The following is an 18848-nucleotide window of genomic DNA, read 5'->3' as shown; positions in this document are numbered from 1 at the left end:
AGGATGATCTATCATCAGATGGGTCAAAATGTATGGTAATTAATACAATCGGCTGTATGGATCATGTAATTAGTTTGTCCTATACAACAAGTTTATTATCTCGATTTTTCAACCAATTGATCACCACCGTTGAATATATCTTTTTTCACGGATCGGATGGCAAATAAATAAGACACGTTTGTGAGAAAAAAAATGCTGTATACGAAATTTCACATACAGCAGCTGCATGTTATCATTTTCCCTTCCTCTCACGCTCGCCGTTGAAGCTGCAGGGGAGAGAGACCGTTGAAGCTGCAGGAGAGAGAGAGAGAGAGAGAGAGAGAGAGAGAGAGAGAGAGAGAGAGAGAATGCCGAAGAAGAGCAGTGGTTGGAAAGGGAAGTCCGCAAGGAAGCCGCTTTCAGAGATTACCAACAACGGCACACGAGCAAAATCATCAAATCCAAGAAACAAAATCTCATCAACAGAAGAAGAAAAAACAGAAGACGGATCTCTCGATCGCCTTCTCCTTGCTCATTCTCACCTATCCAATCTCACTCAACAGGTAGAAGATCAAACCAAAAACCCTACATTCTACTTCTTGATTTATCTCCTCTTTCTCCTTATTGATCTGATGGTGTCCGAATCGATTTTCTCAGGACTTTGATTTTCCAGATCCGTAGATTTATTTGCAGCTTTGATAAAACATGAATTATGGAGTCCCGATTCATCAGCATGCCAATAATTTACTGTTGCGCCTCGCACAAGTGGTGATTGTGGTCCATTGATCTAGGCCGTTGATATCATAGGACCCACTGCAGATGGGGCATGACCCAAATATTCCAGATTGGAGGATCATGGCCATCAAAATCTGTAGCCTTCTTTCTGGACTGTTCCTGTATTATTTTTTTTCTTTACCGTCTATTTCTGGCCACTTATCTCAGGAAACCTCCAATCTGGGAGATTTTTGCGGAATCTTCCATTTTCAGTACGGACCATATGATTAACGGTATGGATGACCGAACCACGTGTCCTACTTGTACATAGTGGTGCATCAGGAATCCATAGTTCCTCATTGACACTAGTGGAAATATTCAATTCTTGCCTGAGGCAGTGACAATTCGGAGGGGCCCAACCTTCTCTGATCCGTGGGGCCCATCATGGATGGGGTGGACTGAGACAATCCTCCACTGAATGATCCTAGCCATGCATTTGTGGGGACCAAATCATGCGTACTATTTGTACATAGTGGTGCGTCAGGACACTTAACCACATTGGCTTTGTATCGGGAATTTATATTTCCTCATTGATGAAAATGGAAATATAAAATGCTTGGTCTCTATCTCTTTTAATCCCCAGATTGTTCACCTGGTGGGGAGAGGGGCCCATCACAGATGGGTGGTGTACCGAGACTCTCCTCCATTGAAGGATCCCAATCATTCATTTGTGGTGGTCCTCTTTGCTTCTCCATTCTGTATGGACTGTTGGCTGTATTATAGTTTTGACCATTCATTACAGGCATGGCTTGGATCATTGAATGTGAGTGTTATCTTTATAGTACTGAACTCGCATGGTTGGCCCACCTCTTGAATGATCTGAATCAGCAGTTGTGGGCCCCACTAAAAAGTGCTGGGGGTAATCATTATATGTTTCTTATTGATATGAGACCTAGATCCATTGCTTTGTAGTTGCTTTAAGCCTGATCACTTTACAATGATAGTGATGGATTTTCTTCAATGTCATATTTGTTCATAAAAAAACTTTTTTCATCAGACTGCGTCTGTGACAGTTTCAAGAAACTACATTGTTTTTTAATGTTTGCTGGGAGATGTATGAATGATTTGATCTTTCTCCAATGATGCGGAAGTGCCCTCCAGTGTGCTTGTTTTTTTGGTCTACTTCATGAGAGAAGTTTTTTTTTTTTTTTTTTTTGGTGTGCTTCACTCAAAGACAAATGTCCTTGAGTTTAAATTACAACGCAGGAATGTGATATGAGTTTCAATCCAATGCCTTTAGGAGTGGCAATTATCAGGCCCGATTTATGAATTGCAGGTCTTGGGCCTGTTCATAATCATCATAATCATCATCATCGTCATCATCAACATCATCATCATCATCATCATCATCGTCATCGTCATTGTCGTCATCATCATCATCATCATCATCATCCCAATTAATTGGTGTTGGTTATAGGAATCCTGTTCTGCCATCCCAATCAAATCTGTGATTTTCATTTGAAATGTTTGATTCATTCTATTTAGATTTATTAAACACAATATGATTTTTAGCCTCTCTAGTATTGCTAAATTTACTTAAATTGTTAATGCTTTGATAGTACGATACACATTCCTTTTTTTAAAAAAACAAGAGATAACAAATATTTTATTAAAAAAGCTTGCAAAGAACGAACAAAGAATACAACTCCAAACCAACCAAAACAAGCAAGAGATGACCGAAGAAGCTTATACATGAGGTCCTCCATTCTACAAAATAAGATTATTATTATTATTTTTAATAAACTCCTTAGTCCTCGCCTTAATATTTATAAAACAACACCCGTTTCTTGCTGAAATATCGAGAGGAAGTGACTCCATACCTTGACAACAAAAGGGCAATGGATGAAGAGGTGGTCAATTGTCTCCTCACTAGCCATGCACAACAGGTAAATATTAGGAAGAACCATAGCCCTCTTCTACAAGTTATTGATAGTGGGGATTTTCTTACGACACACCAACCACACGAACGCTGCGACTCGAGGGTAGAGCTGGGCATCGAGTTGAGTCGGACCGAGTTAGGGCTGACCCGACTTGACCTGGTTTTGAAATAGACTTGACCCAAACTCGACCCGACTCGGTGTCAAGTCTAGCATGCTTGACCTAAACTCGACCCGACTTGATGTCGAGTCTAGCGTGCCTGACCCGATCCGAGTCCGGGTCTGGCCTGGACTAACCCGGATTGAGTTCGACCTGATCATAGGTACCGAGTCAGGTTGGGTGCAGCGGGTATCCGTGGGCTAAAATTATAGCTCAGAACCTAGGTGCACCTGCCAGCATTGCAGCCTCTCTATTAGCTACACCGCATCTCAGATATGAAACGTTAAATCATTTTTTTTTTTTTGAAATTTTATTATTATTATTATTTTGTTTAATGTACGAGTCGGGTTTTAGATTGAGTCGAGTTAGTACTGAGTTGGATTTCGGGTCGAGTCAAGTTATTGGGTGACCTGAACTCGACTTGGTTTGAGTTCGGATTGGACAATGTCTACTTAGTTCAGATTGACTCACTCACCATAAAACCAAATATGGAAAGGAAGGGGAGGGGAGGCGACTCTTAGAGTCCATAATCAAACCAAAAAGCAACTTGACGGAGAATTTTCTGGAGGCATTTCTTGTCCACACAACAGAATCTTCCTCTTGCATTCCTTGGTTAACCTTGTTAAGAATCTTAAGGCTAGCGAAGTAATCCTTCTCAGCATCCAACAAGCCTCTGCGACATGGAGGTGCCCACACTATCGAGTCCCTTACAACCGACAAACAATCCGCCACTGTGATGAAACGGTTGGGAACCAAGCAAGCTAGTCTAGGAAACAAAACTTGCAACGCTTGATCACCACACCGAATGTCAACCCAAAAACGGATGCGGGACCTTTTTCCAAGGGCAATAGAAATCCCTTTGCGAATCATATACTCGGTAGATGCAACTGCTCTCGGTACAGGGAAGAAAATTTCATGAACCAGTTGCACTCCTGCATACATGGATATGAATATCGGTATCGAATCGGTTGATACGACCGTAATGTATCCGTATCAGCACGAGCCGATACGCGATATGGGGTCATATCGGCCCGATACGAAAAAAATAACCCGTATCGGTTCATATCGGCCTGTATTGGCCGATATGCCCATAAAACCCCAAATTTGATTTTTTTTTTTTTTTTTTTAAATCCACTTTTGTCTCCTCTTTCTCTCTCTCTCTCTCTCTCTCTCTCTCTCTCTCTCTCTCTCTCTTTCCCATTTAAATCATGGAAGAATCTTAAAAACTCATTTTTTAGCTAGATCTAAATCTATTTTGGGATCAAAACAAATGATTTGAATGGGATTTGACAAATCGAAGCGATGTGGACTATTATGGAAAAATTGGAATGAAGGGTAAACCTTCACTTTCTTTTTTATATTTTCATCTTTTTTTTTTTCTTTTTTTTTTTTTTTCTTTTTTTGGGTATTTCCAATGGAATGGGCCATTGTTCACCAAATCATGTTTAATTTGTGTTCAATTAGGGTCCATTTAGTTGACCCTCAATAAGTCAAATTGACAGACAACGTTTTCATCTAAGAATGGTCCAATAAACCATCGAATACACGGTCAAAACACACAAAAAAGATAGATTCTTGGATATTTCTATTTTTTTCTATTTTCTATTATTTTCCACATATATATATATATATATATATACATATATTTTTGCTAAAAAAAATTTGACCGATATGGGCTAATACGACCCTGATACCAATATGCGACGCCGTATTGTATCATTTTTCCGTAGGGCCGATACGCCGACTGATACTGCCATTCAGAACCGTGCTTGTGTGTCGTACTTCGCTGCCACCACATCTCTCCACAACTTCCCTTCCTCGACTCCAAACCTCCAAACCCATTTTCCCAATTGTGAAATTCATATCCCCTAACAGCTTGATTCCAGCCCCACCCTCCTAAATAGGTTTGCATACCTCATCCTAATTGAGGAGACGACTTCTTCCCCCCATTAACGCCTTTCCAAAGAAATTCCCATCTCAACCTTTCAAGTCTCAAAAGAACCGACTTCGGGCACTGGAATAGAGATAAGAAATAAATGGGCATATTAGAGAAAGCAGACTTGATGAGGGTTAAGTGACCTCCAAGAGACAACACACGTTCATTATAATGGGAATGAAACAAAATTGTTAGAGTTTCAGATACAGCGAACCTAATCCAATTGGATTTAGTTAAATATTTTAGATATGTTATGCTAAATTTATTGAAATTGTTATTTCAGGCATGTTATTGCTAAATTTGCTGAAATTTAAATGTTTTGTAGTACAATTACCACACATTCATTATGATGGGAATGAAAGAAAAATTGTAAGAGTTTCAGAAATAGCGAACCTCATACAATAAGATTTAGTTCAAATATTTGAGACGTGTTGTAGTATATCTGGTACTCAGTATTGGTAATGCATGGTGTCTGACTAGGCATGTTGAGCATATCCAAGTTCCTAAGTATTATAGTGGGTAAGTTTTATATGGAGTGGTCAATGTTGGTCATGCAAGTTGCGGTGCATGGCATATGCTTCTCATGCATTTAGTCAGATTGTTGGGAAGTTTGTTGCTTTAGGGTCCCTTTAGGTATGGTATCTTGCAAAATTGGGATTTAGTGTAATTTGTTATTTGATAGGCCCATGCCCTTTACTAAATTGGTGCCACCTAATTGTAATTATTGGCTTTTTTTTTTTTTTTTTTTTGCTTAATTTTTTTTTTCTTTTTCTAAAACTTACGTAATTGTAATCAAACCGAAACTTGCCCTTTATTTCATCTAGGGAGGGAGCGACTCAAGTACCTGAGGAGGGAGCGACTGATAGCCTGCAATTGTCTTTGGAAAGAGGGTAGAAGAATCCTCACAGTTGCCTGCCCTAGTCCTTTATTTCATGTTGCTATTCAAGTGTTCGAAGTCAGTTTTAGCTTGATTGGAAAGGCTGAGACGTGATTTTCTTTGGAGGGATTCGGAAGAGAAGAAAATTTCCATTTTTTGGAGTGGGGCGAGGTGTGTAAATCCTACGATGAGGGTGGAGTTGACATAAAAGACTTGGAGTTGATGAACCTAGTGCTTTTGGGTAAATGTGTGGTGGTGCTTTGGCTCGGAGGAGGGGGCATCTATGGCGAGAGGTTGTTGCTAGCAAGTATGGGTGTCTCGAGGGTAGATGGTGGACTAGGGATTCCTTGTTGTATAGAGCTTTGATGGTATAAAAAGGGATATCTAGTGTGAAAGCCAAATTTTAAGGAAGGGACAAGTTCCTCTTTAGGGAACCGGGAAAATATTTGCTTTTGGGAGGATGTTTGGAGGGGTGACTTACCCTTACAAGTCAGATCCCTGAAAATGGCCTGCCTTGCCTCAAATCGTAGTATAAATGGTTGCTAGATGCTATTCTTTATGTGGCGAGTCTGTCGTGTGGTCTCTGCCATGTTGCTGAAACCTTAGGGATGGTGAGGTCAATGAATTAGTCTCTTCTAGATTGGCAGTAACTTTCGTGTTCGATGAGCGAAGATTGCGATAGAATGGTGTGGGTGAAAGAGAAGTCAGGCCAGTTTTTGCTGTGGTCTTTTTACTGCATGCTAGAGAAGGAGAGAAGATTGGGCATAGAAGTCAGTGTGTCATTACAGAGCTCCTCCGAAGATTGCAGCCTTTGGGTGCCCTATAGGAAGAAAAAGAGCATTGACTATCAATAATCTTCAAAAGCAATCAATAATGATCCCTGATATTTGCCTTATGTGCATGTCTAATGCTGAATCAATCGGCCATATTTTCATCCATTGCCCTTTCGTGAGCCAAGCATGGGACATATTTCTAAGAAGATTCAATTTATCTTGATTTTTGCCCCTTGCGTTCAAAGATCTTTTATCGACATGGCATGATGTGGCTTTTCATATGTAAAGGTTTTATGAGACTTTACTTATTAGTCGGCTTATGGATGATTTGGGTACAAAGAAGTGGAAGGTGCTTCCAAAGTGAAAGCGATTGGGAGGAGTGGGTTGCTAGTAGGGCAAATTTTCTTGTAATTGAATGGGTTGGTCTTGGTTGCTTTGAATATATATATAGCGGAACGCTCACCTGCGAACCAGTTCATACGGACTACATACGAACTTTTTTGAGAACTCATCATATCTGATGAGTCTCGAAAATCTGAACGGTCCACATGAAGCAGAACCTCATGAAACCCCCTGGTACCAATTTTTACTTTGAAACAAAACTTCGGTGGGCCATGAAAAATGCAAACAGTTTCTTCCCTTGATTTGAATTTCTCTTTGCTATGGCCCACTAGAATCTTAGATCAGGGTGAAAATTCACCCCCTGAGGTTTCATGGGATTCCGCATCTTATGGACCGTTCGGATTCGACACCCATGGCACGTGTGCAAAGGTGCGCATGTGCGTAGGTGAGCATGCCTCTCTCTCTCTCTCTATGTGTGTGTGTGTGTGTGTGTGTTGTGTTGTGTTGTTGCATGGGTTGTAGCTAGCACCATCTTAGCCTTTTCTCTTCCATTATGGAGCTTATCTTACATTTAAAATTTTTTTTTAAAAAAAAAAGCCCCTTTAATGCGACATATCCAATGTGGATAGTGTTTCAAAAATCGAGATTAGGCTTAATCCATATTTTGTGGGATTCCTATACAAATGGACCCTTAGAACTTGATTAACTTTTTAATATGGGGAGAAAGGATATAAACGGACTATCTTGGCCAAAGAGGGTTGGTAATGACATGAATATTGCTATGTTAAAGACTTCAATTTTGGATGGCAATGATTAATCTAAAATGTCTATAAAACTAATGAGGAACAGTCTACAATTGTCTACATGTTTGGTGAAGGTTTTGTGAAAATATCATCAACAATCATTTGTTGAATTCTTAGGTAAAGTGATCTCTTTCGACAAATTTAGTTGTGGACAAGAAACTTGGGTTCAACTTTGCCCTTGGTGTTTGGTTAAAGGATTTGGCCTAACCATCAAAAGGGAGTGCCTGCAAAATGGTCACTACTGATATGGTTTCCTAGAATTTGTCGCAACCAAACTAGTTTTGCATTCAATGGTGCCACTGTTTGGTTTGAATTGGACCACGTGGCAAAGATGTTACTTGTTAGACCATGATAGCAGAGTCATTATCATTAATATTTCATTGTCCTGGTTATTTGGGGTTAGATTTCTCATGATTGTTTGGCAAAATTTTGACAACCAGCTGCCTAGCTGGCTTCAACTGTCTTCCTTTGTGATACAAGCCTACAACCCATCTAGCTGCATGTCTCGCCATAGGTCTCAAAAAGTGTTGATTTTGGACTGTTTATTTATAGATTTGGGGTATAAATATCAAGATTTTAAATTTACTATTTGTGCAAAATATGGGGGCTAATCTAAAGTTGTGATTGAAGATATAGGGGCTAATTTGAAGATGCAATTGAAGATTTAAAAGATTATTTCCTAAATTTGCATTTACTATTATTAGGCTTTTACCATCTTAGGTAAATTTGAATGATTTTGAAATGAATTATGATTGATTTGAAATCTCTTAGTTAGGGGGATTTTCATTAAAGATTCATTTATGGTCTATAAAAGGGGAGGTGGTGTAGGAGTTAGGCATTCTAATATTTTTCCAAGTGTGAAATTTTCTTAAGTATTATAAGAGAAGTTCAACATCAATAACGTTCTCTCTCTACTCTAATATTCTTGTGGGTATACTTTTGTCAATTTCTTTGTGATTTAGGTGTCGAGGTTTTATTGACTCGATAACCGGGTTGCACAATTTTGGTATCAAAGCAGGTCATCTTTGTAGATTTTTTTTTACTCTACATCATCTCCTAATGGCTTCGAAGGTGGTGGCACAAGAAGAGTTTGTACACGCAAGCCAATTGATCCACGGGCTCACAAAGTGGGTAGATCAACTCACACATGTGGTAGGCAATTTCACTAATCAAGTGAAGAGCTCCAGCATAGAGGGAATCCAAAGATAAAAGTTGGAGCATGTGGACACATTGGGGAAGGTCCCCACCAAGGTTCTAACCAATGACAGGTTGTCCCAACTTATGAAGACACCAATGATGGAATCCTTTGATTGTTGGAACATGACAGAGAGCCTGGAATTGAAATAGAAATTCCAGAAATGATGAAGAGATCCACAGAATCAAAGGAAAAATTAACATATGATGAAGTGATTGATGCATTAATGTTGGACCTACACTTGAATTCACCAATGGATCAATTGATGGATCCATTGATAGTGGCAATCACATTGATATATATATATATATATATATATATATATATATATGCCAATAGGTTCTCAATCCTCAAATTAAAGCACACTTGCAAAAGATGAGTCTGGCACCAAAAACATGGAAAATGTTGTAGGATCCACAGAGAACTTTGAAGTTACAACAAGCAAGTTGGCACCCACAAAAGTGCAAGTGAAAGAGATATCATCTATAGTGAACTCCAATAAAGATTGTGCCGAATCAACATTTAATGTTGTACTACCAACTTCCACCAAAGAAGAAGAAGATTCGTTGTAGAGGTAGTGTAAGTCCGAAGGTTGAGATTGGTTTCCAACTCAAGGACAAGTTCTTTCAAAAGACGAGGAGAATCGATATGGGCTCATAGCCCACTTAGTCCCATGTCACACCATAGGGCCCAATATGTGCTGATTTTGGACGCTTATTTATAGATTTGGGTATAAATATCAAGATTTTCAATTTACTATTTGTGGAAAATATGAGGGCTGATTTAAAGATGTGATTGAAGATATAAGGGCCAATTTGAAAATGTGATTGAATATTTGAAGGATTATTTCCTAGATTTGAGTTTACTATTGTTAGGCTTCTACCATCTTCGGTAGATTAGATTGATTTGAAATCAATCTCTTAGTTGGGGGATTCTCATTAGAGATTTGGGTCTACAAGGGGAGTGGGTGGGGAGGAAGTAGTTAATTCCAAAATTTTCCAAGTGTGAGTTATTTTCTTAAGCATTGTAAGAGGTTTGATATTAACAAAGATATTTCTCCCTCTTCACTCAAATATTCATGTGAGTGTAATTCTTCTCTACTTCTTTGCGATTCGGCATCGATATCTCATTGATTCTATAATCGGGCTGCACTACTTTGCCTGAACTGGGTATTGACTGGTGCATCCCTGGGGGAGAGGCAGACTGAACTTTCTATGACTCTTGGGATGTGAACTATTAAAAATGATTTTTGCATTCTGTACATTTTTTGTTATTTATACATTTAAAATTCCTAGGAGCTCATGTAGTTTTAGTGTTTTGGTTATATTGTTTCATAAAAAAAGGGAACAATTGACTTGAGATTGTCATATACTTTAATAGGTGCTATTCTACTCTGTCTAATTTGAGGCAAGTATTTGAGGGATGGTGCCAAAATCCTTCATGCATGGTGGTAGATTGGAATATGTTTAGGCAGACAAGGTTATGGTTGATTCAGGCAGACAAGGTTATGGTTGATGAAGTGTGAAAATGATATCTGGGGACTTTTTTTTTTCAAACATGATGAGAGTGATCATGCGGCTGCTGCTTCTGATGCATTAAGGGATATGAACTTCAGATCTGTGTTTAATTGCAGGATAATGCTAGATCTTTGTAGCTGTATGGGAGATATGCAGCCAACTAACACACAATTTTTTCTTTGCTCTGTAGATTGATGAACTGGTTGCTCAAGCCTGCAAACTTAGGCCAACATGTAAAATTGGGAGCCATGAAATTGAGTCCTTCACACATGTATTATCCGAAATGCATTCATCACTGAAGGTGGTACATCCACTGGCTTTTGTTGCTGTTACAGTTTACGCATATGTTTGTTTATACAACTGATATCACATGTCTCTGTTTTTCTAAATGTAGCCATGGCTTCTAAGATTTCAACAAGCACTCTCAAGTCCGTTGGAGTCCAACAATCAGTTGGAACAATCTTTAGAGACCGAAACTGTTTCTGCTGCAAATGAAGAAAAATGTGATGTTACTAACATTCCAGAAGAACCTGACCTGGGCTCACTAATCTCTCCTTCACCCCTTGTGTCTTGGCGTGGTGGGTGTAGAATTGAGAATGGAAGACAGCTGTTTCTGCTCACACCACTGCCAAGATCGAAAGTACTATCATCAAGGCTTCCTGGCTCATCTAGATCAGTATTAGAAAAAGTTCCTAACATGGATGCCCCCTCTCGTACACTTTCATTGCCTCCACTCTCGACCACTTCTGGGATTTCTCATGATGATTTGTTGGAAAAGGTAGAGGTAAAATCAATACCAGAAAAATCCAAGTCTGTTGTTGAAGAACCAGAAACTACAATGAGCTGCAGGTTTGTTTCTCCACCAAAAATTGCAAATCATAATAGCAGAGATCACTCAATGTATCTTATGACTCCACTCATGAAAATGTCGCCACCAAAGACATGCATGCTACTTGAACCAATTCCTGAGCCCTCTCAGCAACAGAATAATGGCATCCCCAAGTTGACGCCATTGGCTGTTAGGCTTAAAAAATGCAACAATTCCTTGACTTCAGAAACCTCAAGTGGCCAAGTTTCAGATGGTTTGGGATCCAAGTATCCCAGACTCTTTGGGATACAGTTGTCTCATAAGCCAGCTGTTAGAAGGGAAGAAATGGAAACATCTCTGGACTGGTTTTTATCACCCCTGAAGACTTGTGTTCTGATGGAGACACCCAATGAGAAGTTAACAACAAACCCAGTGGGTATTGACTTATCCAGTGCTGAATCTGAACTGGATGTAGAACCGTCGCATTTGGTTTGTGCACAAGACAAGAAAGTTCTTGGTGGATGTCAACCAACCAAACAGTCTTACAACCATGGTACTCCTTTCCTCTTATTAGTTTATCTTTTGTGGGTTGAATTCTACTGTGAAGCGGGTTCTTCATGAAGTTCCATGAAGTGCGCATCTCATTTTTATGTTCACTAATCAGGAACATTGATTTTGTGGGCCATCATGTGCCTCAAAAAACAAGGAGGACCGGACCGTGGTAGCATTATATTTGTGGGTATTGTCAACTAAAAAAATGAGCCATGGAACATCTCATGGGTAAAACCCGTGGCAATTCACGATCAGTAGCATAAAATGGGGCTGCTTACTAGAATCATGAGTGATTGTTCACAGCAAAACTGACCACAATTGGATCAGATTTGTCAAATCAGCATATTTTTTGCTTATGGCCAATGCATATGTTGGCCCACCAGATCAATGGTACCATCACGACAACAGTTGTTTTTTCCAATGTTCCAGTGACGGTAATGAAATTGCCAATTCCATTGCTAACAATGGAGTGACAAGAGGTTCACTCAGCATCCGCTCGTCATTCCCTTTCTTTAACTTTGTAGTGTTCCCCAGTTCTGTTTTGTTTTGTTTTTTTTTTTTTTTTTCCTTTGATTTGATCTTGAGCTACTGTTATAAAAAAGGTGTATGTGTGCTTCATTGAACCTCTATGGAGGGTGCACCATACTAGCATTTCCCTTTGCGGGTTTCTTTTGTGGCAACATTTTCTAGATCAAAAGCCTTGAATTTTTTCTATGCTCTATTTCCCTACTTTTCAGGACTTTCCACTGCAACCTTTGCAGCTCCTGAGAGCACTCCTCTGTGGAAGGACATTGAAAGCACTGTCCAAAAAGGTAAGCAGCCTGGTGAAAACACACTTAAGAGGGAATTGTGGACTAAATTTGAATCGGTATCCACAAATGTCTTGCGGTACGATGTCTCCCTCTTCCAAGAGAAGAAAAGCAAAGGATTTCTTGACCGGCTCGAAGAGGTCTCTTGCGAAGACACGGGTTTGGAGTCCAAAGGTTTAAGATGATAAAAGCTTCAGGGTGATGCAGGATTACATTCATCAGTAAGTGGCGATGTACTGCAAAGTTGATTCCTCAGTATCTTACCATAATCCTGAATGGTGTTGGCTCAATGGCAATTTTGTATTTGTACTTGCAGCACTAGAAACATGAGTCTTGCAGACTTCTAAAGTACACTGCTTTAGTATCTCTTGACTTAGTCCTTAATCATATACTTGAAAATGGTTTAGTTCTTTTTCTTCATGATCAATTTGATTAATTTTTTCACTGATCTTGTCTCATGTCCATGACCGTGGCCTGACAACTCAGCAGTTCATTTTGCCTAAGCGAGGGCTCAGGCTCATTTGGCCTATGAGCTCCACTTGCGGAGAAGGCCAAACAATGGGAACTGTCTGATTGTCCTTCTCACTGCCATTGAAGACAGGTCATATCCAATACTTCTGTTGAAACCAAAAGGATGATCCTGGCTGTTGATTTGTGAAGTTTGGAATGGATCCTTGTTGAAGATGTAGATGTAAATAAGTGTTAAGCAACTCATTTCTTCATGTTTTTATTTATTTATTTATATATTTATAAATGTGTTTCATTCATATGATAGAAAATGGGGTTAATTTGGCTTCTTGCTGAGATTTCTGCAGAGAAATACCTATTCATACAAATATAAAAATGGGAACAATTGAAAATTTCCTTTTTCAACTGTCCACATTTTAACATTCAATGGGAGTTATGGATTATGGTCCCATCCCCAATATATCCCAGAGGATAGATGTATCCAAGTATTCTGTCTCTGTATGTGTGCATCTGGCAAAAGAACGCAAAAGAAGAACTCGTTCTTTACCTCAGTGCAGAATTGTATGGCTGGGGAGTTTATAGTGTAAGCTTGATTATTCAGCTTAGACTAGTGGGCCCCATGGTTCTGTGAACCAAATTGTTGATATGATTGCTCCGCCCTGGATGGCCATGCAAAAAAGGTCTCCTAGATGGGAGAAACCCAACCCTTCAATTGATGGCAAGAAAATAGACAATTAAGAAAGGAAACACATCAACGGTCCACATTCAACAAAAAAGGGCAAATATTCTAAGTGAGGACCACGGTTCCATAGAGAAGTGAGCTGCTGTATTTTAGTGGAAAAGATTTTATAATTTCAGTTTCCTCCACATCCAATGATTGTAAACTGTCATACAACCATCAATATGTAACAGCAATTTCCTCACATAAGAATCTCTCTTAAAGCGAATGCAAATCAAGGTGTTGTTCACAAGCAATTTTACTCCTACATATCATAGCTTCTCTCTCAAATAATCTCTCTATTGAAGTGGAAATATGGATGCTGCCCATGCTTTTCTTTCTTTCTTTCAATATAAAGTCAGCTTCAGGACTCAACGACAGTACATGGTCTCTGTTGGGCTCATTCAGGTCTGTCAAAATTGGGTTTATTTATTTATTTATTTATGCAAAGGTCCCAATTCCCTTGTACAGAACCCGAGGCACCTGGGAGATTTTGGAAGAGGAGCCCAAAGGTTCTGTTATGTGGGATGACGGGAATGGCAGCCCGGGGTGCGATGGTGCATCTTTCTCATATCATTTCCCTTAAATCACCCCACTGTTGTCCACACCCCAGTTGGGGATGGATACCAAGACCTCAGTGTTGAAACAAGGTTATCTTCACTCGGTCTACCACTTCAGCTATGGTCGGTGTGTGGATGGCCCATGTTTTAAAAACCATGTTAGTGGGACAATCTAGCCATCCCCTACTTTCATTTCCCCTGCCCGAGTGTCAACCATAACTAATTTTGCCTTTCATCATCCATTTGAAGACCACTAATCAAATGCATAAGATCATCCAATTTGAGTAACTTCTTATCTATGGTCCATCCATGGCAGGCTACATGAAGTGATTGGTCTTGATCCAATGTTTTCCCTGCAACGTACCTGTTGGGTCATCCATCTGAGTGAGCTTTTAACCAAGGTAAATCCATGGTGGGCTCCACTATTGGTGCTGTCCCGATCCACCATTTATCATTCGGCATGAACCCAAATGTAAACCATTGCAGCTAGACCATTCACATTCAAATTCAAGCAACAAGACATGGGAAATATGCCAAAATTTTCTTACTGAACTTCCACATATAGATAGATATACTGAAAAACATCATGACATTATAATCCTTGCATCATTTTTTCATTGCTTTCACTAATGTTTTTGTCATCCTTGTGAGGTTTTACTTCGGCCAAGTTGCAGTTTCTACGGGCCCGGCTTGTCTTAGTAACTGAAACATCAAAACAAGAAGATAATTAAATTGGGATCCACCTGTGTCCCATAATGAAGAACCAACCATACATGTGGCACGCATTGATGATATCTGGATCATTCATCACGTGGGTCACACTGCAGAGGATTCATATAGCTAAAAAACCACACTATCTGGATGATCATGATCATATGGCAATTGGCCTAAAATTGTCAAAAAACTTCTGTTTGGAGGGTTGAGATCTTCCTACCAATGTGAATTTTCAACTATGAAGAATCCAGAATAAGGACCACCTGATGGACAGTCCAGATCGTAGACAGTACAAAAATAGAAGATTCTTGTTCTGGGAATATCTCGATATGGATTAGGAGAGACCTGAAAATAAGCCTCGAGCTTCTTTCTCAGGACAGCATGTTCCTTTTTCACCTGCTGGAAAGTTCTCACACATCTGCATTCATGCATGGAAAGCTAACATGATCAGAACAAGATTGGATGTGGGACCCACAACTTGAACTGCTTGGGTGGGACCTACATCTCCCTACAAGTATATACACTGAACAGATCACAGCCATCCTTTTCTTTTTTGTTAATGACATTAAACTTTAATCTCATGCATTGAGTGAAGTGAGCCCAAGACCATATTCACATGAGTCAGTTGATCTTGGGTGCCAAGAAGAAACAGCCTGGATGATTTTTCGCATGAATGAACTCATCAAACATGGTACATAAAGAAATTAATTAGTGTAACATAATTTAAATGGTATTATTATTGAATCAAAAGTGGAAATTTAAATACCCTTCCCCATTCCTTTGCTCGCAAAATTCCCTGAAGAGAGAACATTCATTCTTCACTTTGTGAGCTCCAATGCTGCATCAAACCAAGGTCACACACACATGCACATATGAGAGAATTAGATGGTTAACGCAAGTGGGCCCCACCACCTAAGTAGGTAGGTATCCGTCTGGTGGGCCCCACACATCCTACATAGGCGTGTCCCACTCGTCATTACAACTTAAATGAGATCAGACAATGCTTAATGATAAAAACACCAAACTGTTAGGTCCGTGCACTAAGAACAGAATGGACATGCCGCCCTCTCATTATATTATCATGAGGGTTGCTACCATTGCTGGGTGACGGGTTTAGAGACCCGCCGATTTACATGTACACACATGTGCCAACATTGCACATTCACAAGAGATTTGAGACTGTTTAGATCTTCCGTTGCAAAATTAGGACATTTAACGCTTCAAGTGAGCCACAATGAATGAAACAAATGAATGGCTAGAAAATTTAGTTTGAGTCATCCATTCTCTCATATATCATGGCCACCTGAGGATGAAATGTCTTGATTTATGAGCCAGAATATTTAATCAGTGCGACCCACCTGATAGAAATTTCAGTATATATCTAGCAATCATGATCATACCTTGAACTGCTACCTTTGAATTGATGCATGTAGGTGTCTAGCTTGTTGAAATCAAGTGGGCTCTTCTCCCTGCATACAAAAATAGAAATGCAATATGACGTTATAATCTTTTATTAGGTTTATTGAAATCAAGCTTCATACATGCCCTTTTGGGTGACGCACAGAAATGCGTTGATCTAGTTTCAGTTTTCACAATGTAATAGTAAGATTAGTGTCATGTACTTACAGTGCCGACTCTATGTTAAAGATCAGTCTAACAGAGTCCTTGAAGAACAATGTTACAACTTCCTCGACGAAATTTGGGTTTACATCGTCCTGCAACTCCTCCAACTGAATAAATTGCTCATCCAAGAATCCCTGCAACCATACCCAGATTTTTGTTTTATTTCTCAACATTCCTTGAGAATGTACTTTACTCCCTAAAGTGCACCTGAGTTTTGGATATGGACTATTATTGGGATGTACAGTGAAAATGAAGAGGCACAATAAATGCACAGTTTGGATTCCACATACACATCACATGTGAGCTCCATATAATATGTGATCATTCTAGGTAAGAAATGATAGGCCCACCATGATGATCTCCAATAAATTGTATACTCCATATTGAAAGCAAAAAATGCTTACTAAAACAGTTTTTGCAACTATGACCCCCCCCAAAAAAAGAAGAAGAAATCCTTGGTAATTTTAAACTTAGAGAAGCCTAAAATAGCATTCTTCACATAAATGGTTCTCAATGTGACAAAAATCACCTCAAAATCAAAGTGGGGTTTTTTTTCATAATATGAGAAAAATTGTAGTAACAATCTTATTACTTATATAAGTGTAGAAGAGAAGAACCTGTTCAAAAAGGAGCTTTTTCATGTAGGTAATCTGGCGTTGCAGATGATGGTTCTCCATCTTTGCAATTGAAAGAAATGACATAAAATGGAACTAAGGAGATTACATGAATGCTAGTTAGAACATGAGAGCTTCTGAAAAGATATGGAAATGACACATACAAAGCACCCAAAGGAATGTGTATATATATAGTAGAAAAAAGTGCACATGACCTTAGCCAGAAAAAAAGGGCACATGGAGTTAATATGTTTATGTTATTCTACCTACAAAATAGAAAAGAAAGATTTGTAGGAAGGCAATCTAATCCTAGTCAGAAAATGAGATCTTTCTTTTCCATATTTAAGGGGCTGAAATCAATGCATCTGGGATGGTGAAACCTCATTTGTCATGCATCCAATCCCCAGCTGGGATTCTTGTACCTGGAAAGTTTAAATACAAACAAAAGATGAGATAAGAAAGGATAGAAAAATGGGCTCCTTTCCTTTTAGTAATTGAAATCAACGGGCGTTTGGATGCTAATACCATTTCAAAGCAGACAAACAACATGCGCAACTTTTGCTTAGTGCACACGCATCCATCCAGAAATTAGACGCTTGCCATGCATGTGATTCAAAAAAAACGGTATTATTTCTATGATCCAAATCTCATTTAACAGACATTTGTTTATCGCATTTGGGATGTTAACTGTTTAACTATCCATGGTTTGTGTCCCACTTGGATGAGGTGTCAGACTAAGTTTCAGCCGCATCCAAAACTCAGGTGGGCCCCACCAAGTGCTTTTATATGTTTTAGGCATGTTTTTATATAGCTTTAGATGGTATGGCCCACCTGAGTTCCATATAGGGATGATTCCTAAATGATTCCATAACCTAAAGGGACCCAACAAATGCATGGTGTTGATGTTCAATAAACATCACGGTGGGGTCCACAACTTGACCCCACGGGAACTTCCCATCGGTTGACCTCTCTCTCTCTCTCTCTCTCTCACACACACACACATATGATGGGTTATTGGGTGAGCGACAAGGTAAAAATATGTGGGTAGTTGATGAAATGACCTAGACTGGTGTGGCCCGCCGGATAAGCGGACCTCGGATTGAAATATACTTGAGAATGAGATTTATGACTATAGTTTCTACTTTTTGTAATAACAATGAGAGTCGCCCAATGGTTAAAAAGTTTTGGCCAGATAGCCTTTATTTTTTAGGATTTTATGTTTGCAAAGCAGTAGACAAAGACTGACTAGTGATTTGGGCCCACATGGCTTTTATTATTACCAAGCAATAATCCGTCCAGGTATGGCTCTTTGGGGCCCACCCTGATGTATGGATTATTCTAAGCCGTACATCCTTTTTTTTTTTTTTTTTCATATTATTCTAAGTATAAAAACCCAAACATGAGGTAAATCCAAATATCAATTGGACCACACAGTGAGGATTGAAGGCCCACCATTAAAAGCTTCTTGAGAGCTACAGAAGTTTTGGATCAAGCTGATATTTCTGTTTTCCTTCATCCATCCCTATATGACCTTATTAACAGGTTGGATGAAAAATAAACATCACGGTGGCCCATACGAAGGCTTCAACAATGTTTGTCATGATCACTGCTGCTTCCTTTGACGTGGTCCACTTTAGCTTTGGATCTACCACAGTTTTGGGCTATACCCTAAAATGATCTGAAAAAATGGATAGACGGCGTGGATAAAACCCATAGATCACGGTAGACCCCACAGAGCCCTTGCCTGGA

The 18848-nt window shown here is 39.4% G+C and overlaps 2 protein-coding genes across 2 annotated transcripts; one reads left to right on the top strand and one right to left on the bottom strand.

The window, feature by feature from the left end:
• The first annotated feature begins 287 nt into the window (after positions 1–287).
• Positions 288–12822, top strand: LOC131258185 (uncharacterized). The gene is made up of 4 exons (XM_058259310.1): positions 288–542; positions 10424–10534; positions 10628–11594; positions 12331–12822. The coding sequence occupies exons 1-4, from the start codon at positions 348–350 to the stop codon at positions 12585–12587; spliced, it is 1530 nt and encodes a 509-aa protein (XP_058115293.1). The 5' UTR covers positions 288–347; the 3' UTR covers positions 12588–12822.
• A 1865-nt stretch (positions 12823–14687) lies between these two features.
• On the bottom strand, positions 14688–17535 carry LOC131258181 (histidine-containing phosphotransfer protein 4-like). The gene is made up of 6 exons (XM_058259300.1): positions 17103–17535; positions 16489–16619; positions 16263–16331; positions 15629–15700; positions 15208–15280; positions 14688–14850 (listed from the first exon to the last, which is right to left on the bottom strand). The coding sequence occupies exons 1-6, from the start codon at positions 17184–17186 to the stop codon at positions 14803–14805; spliced, it is 477 nt and encodes a 158-aa protein (XP_058115283.1). The 5' UTR covers positions 17187–17535; the 3' UTR covers positions 14688–14802.
• Between the last annotated feature and the right edge of the window lie 1313 nt (positions 17536–18848).

Source organism: Magnolia sinica, chromosome 1 (genome assembly GCF_029962835.1).
Source record: "Magnolia sinica isolate HGM2019 chromosome 1, MsV1, whole genome shotgun sequence".
NCBI classification, from domain to species: Eukaryota; Viridiplantae; Streptophyta; class Magnoliopsida; order Magnoliales; family Magnoliaceae; genus Magnolia; species Magnolia sinica.
This window is presented reverse-complemented; position numbering and strand designations above follow the sequence as displayed.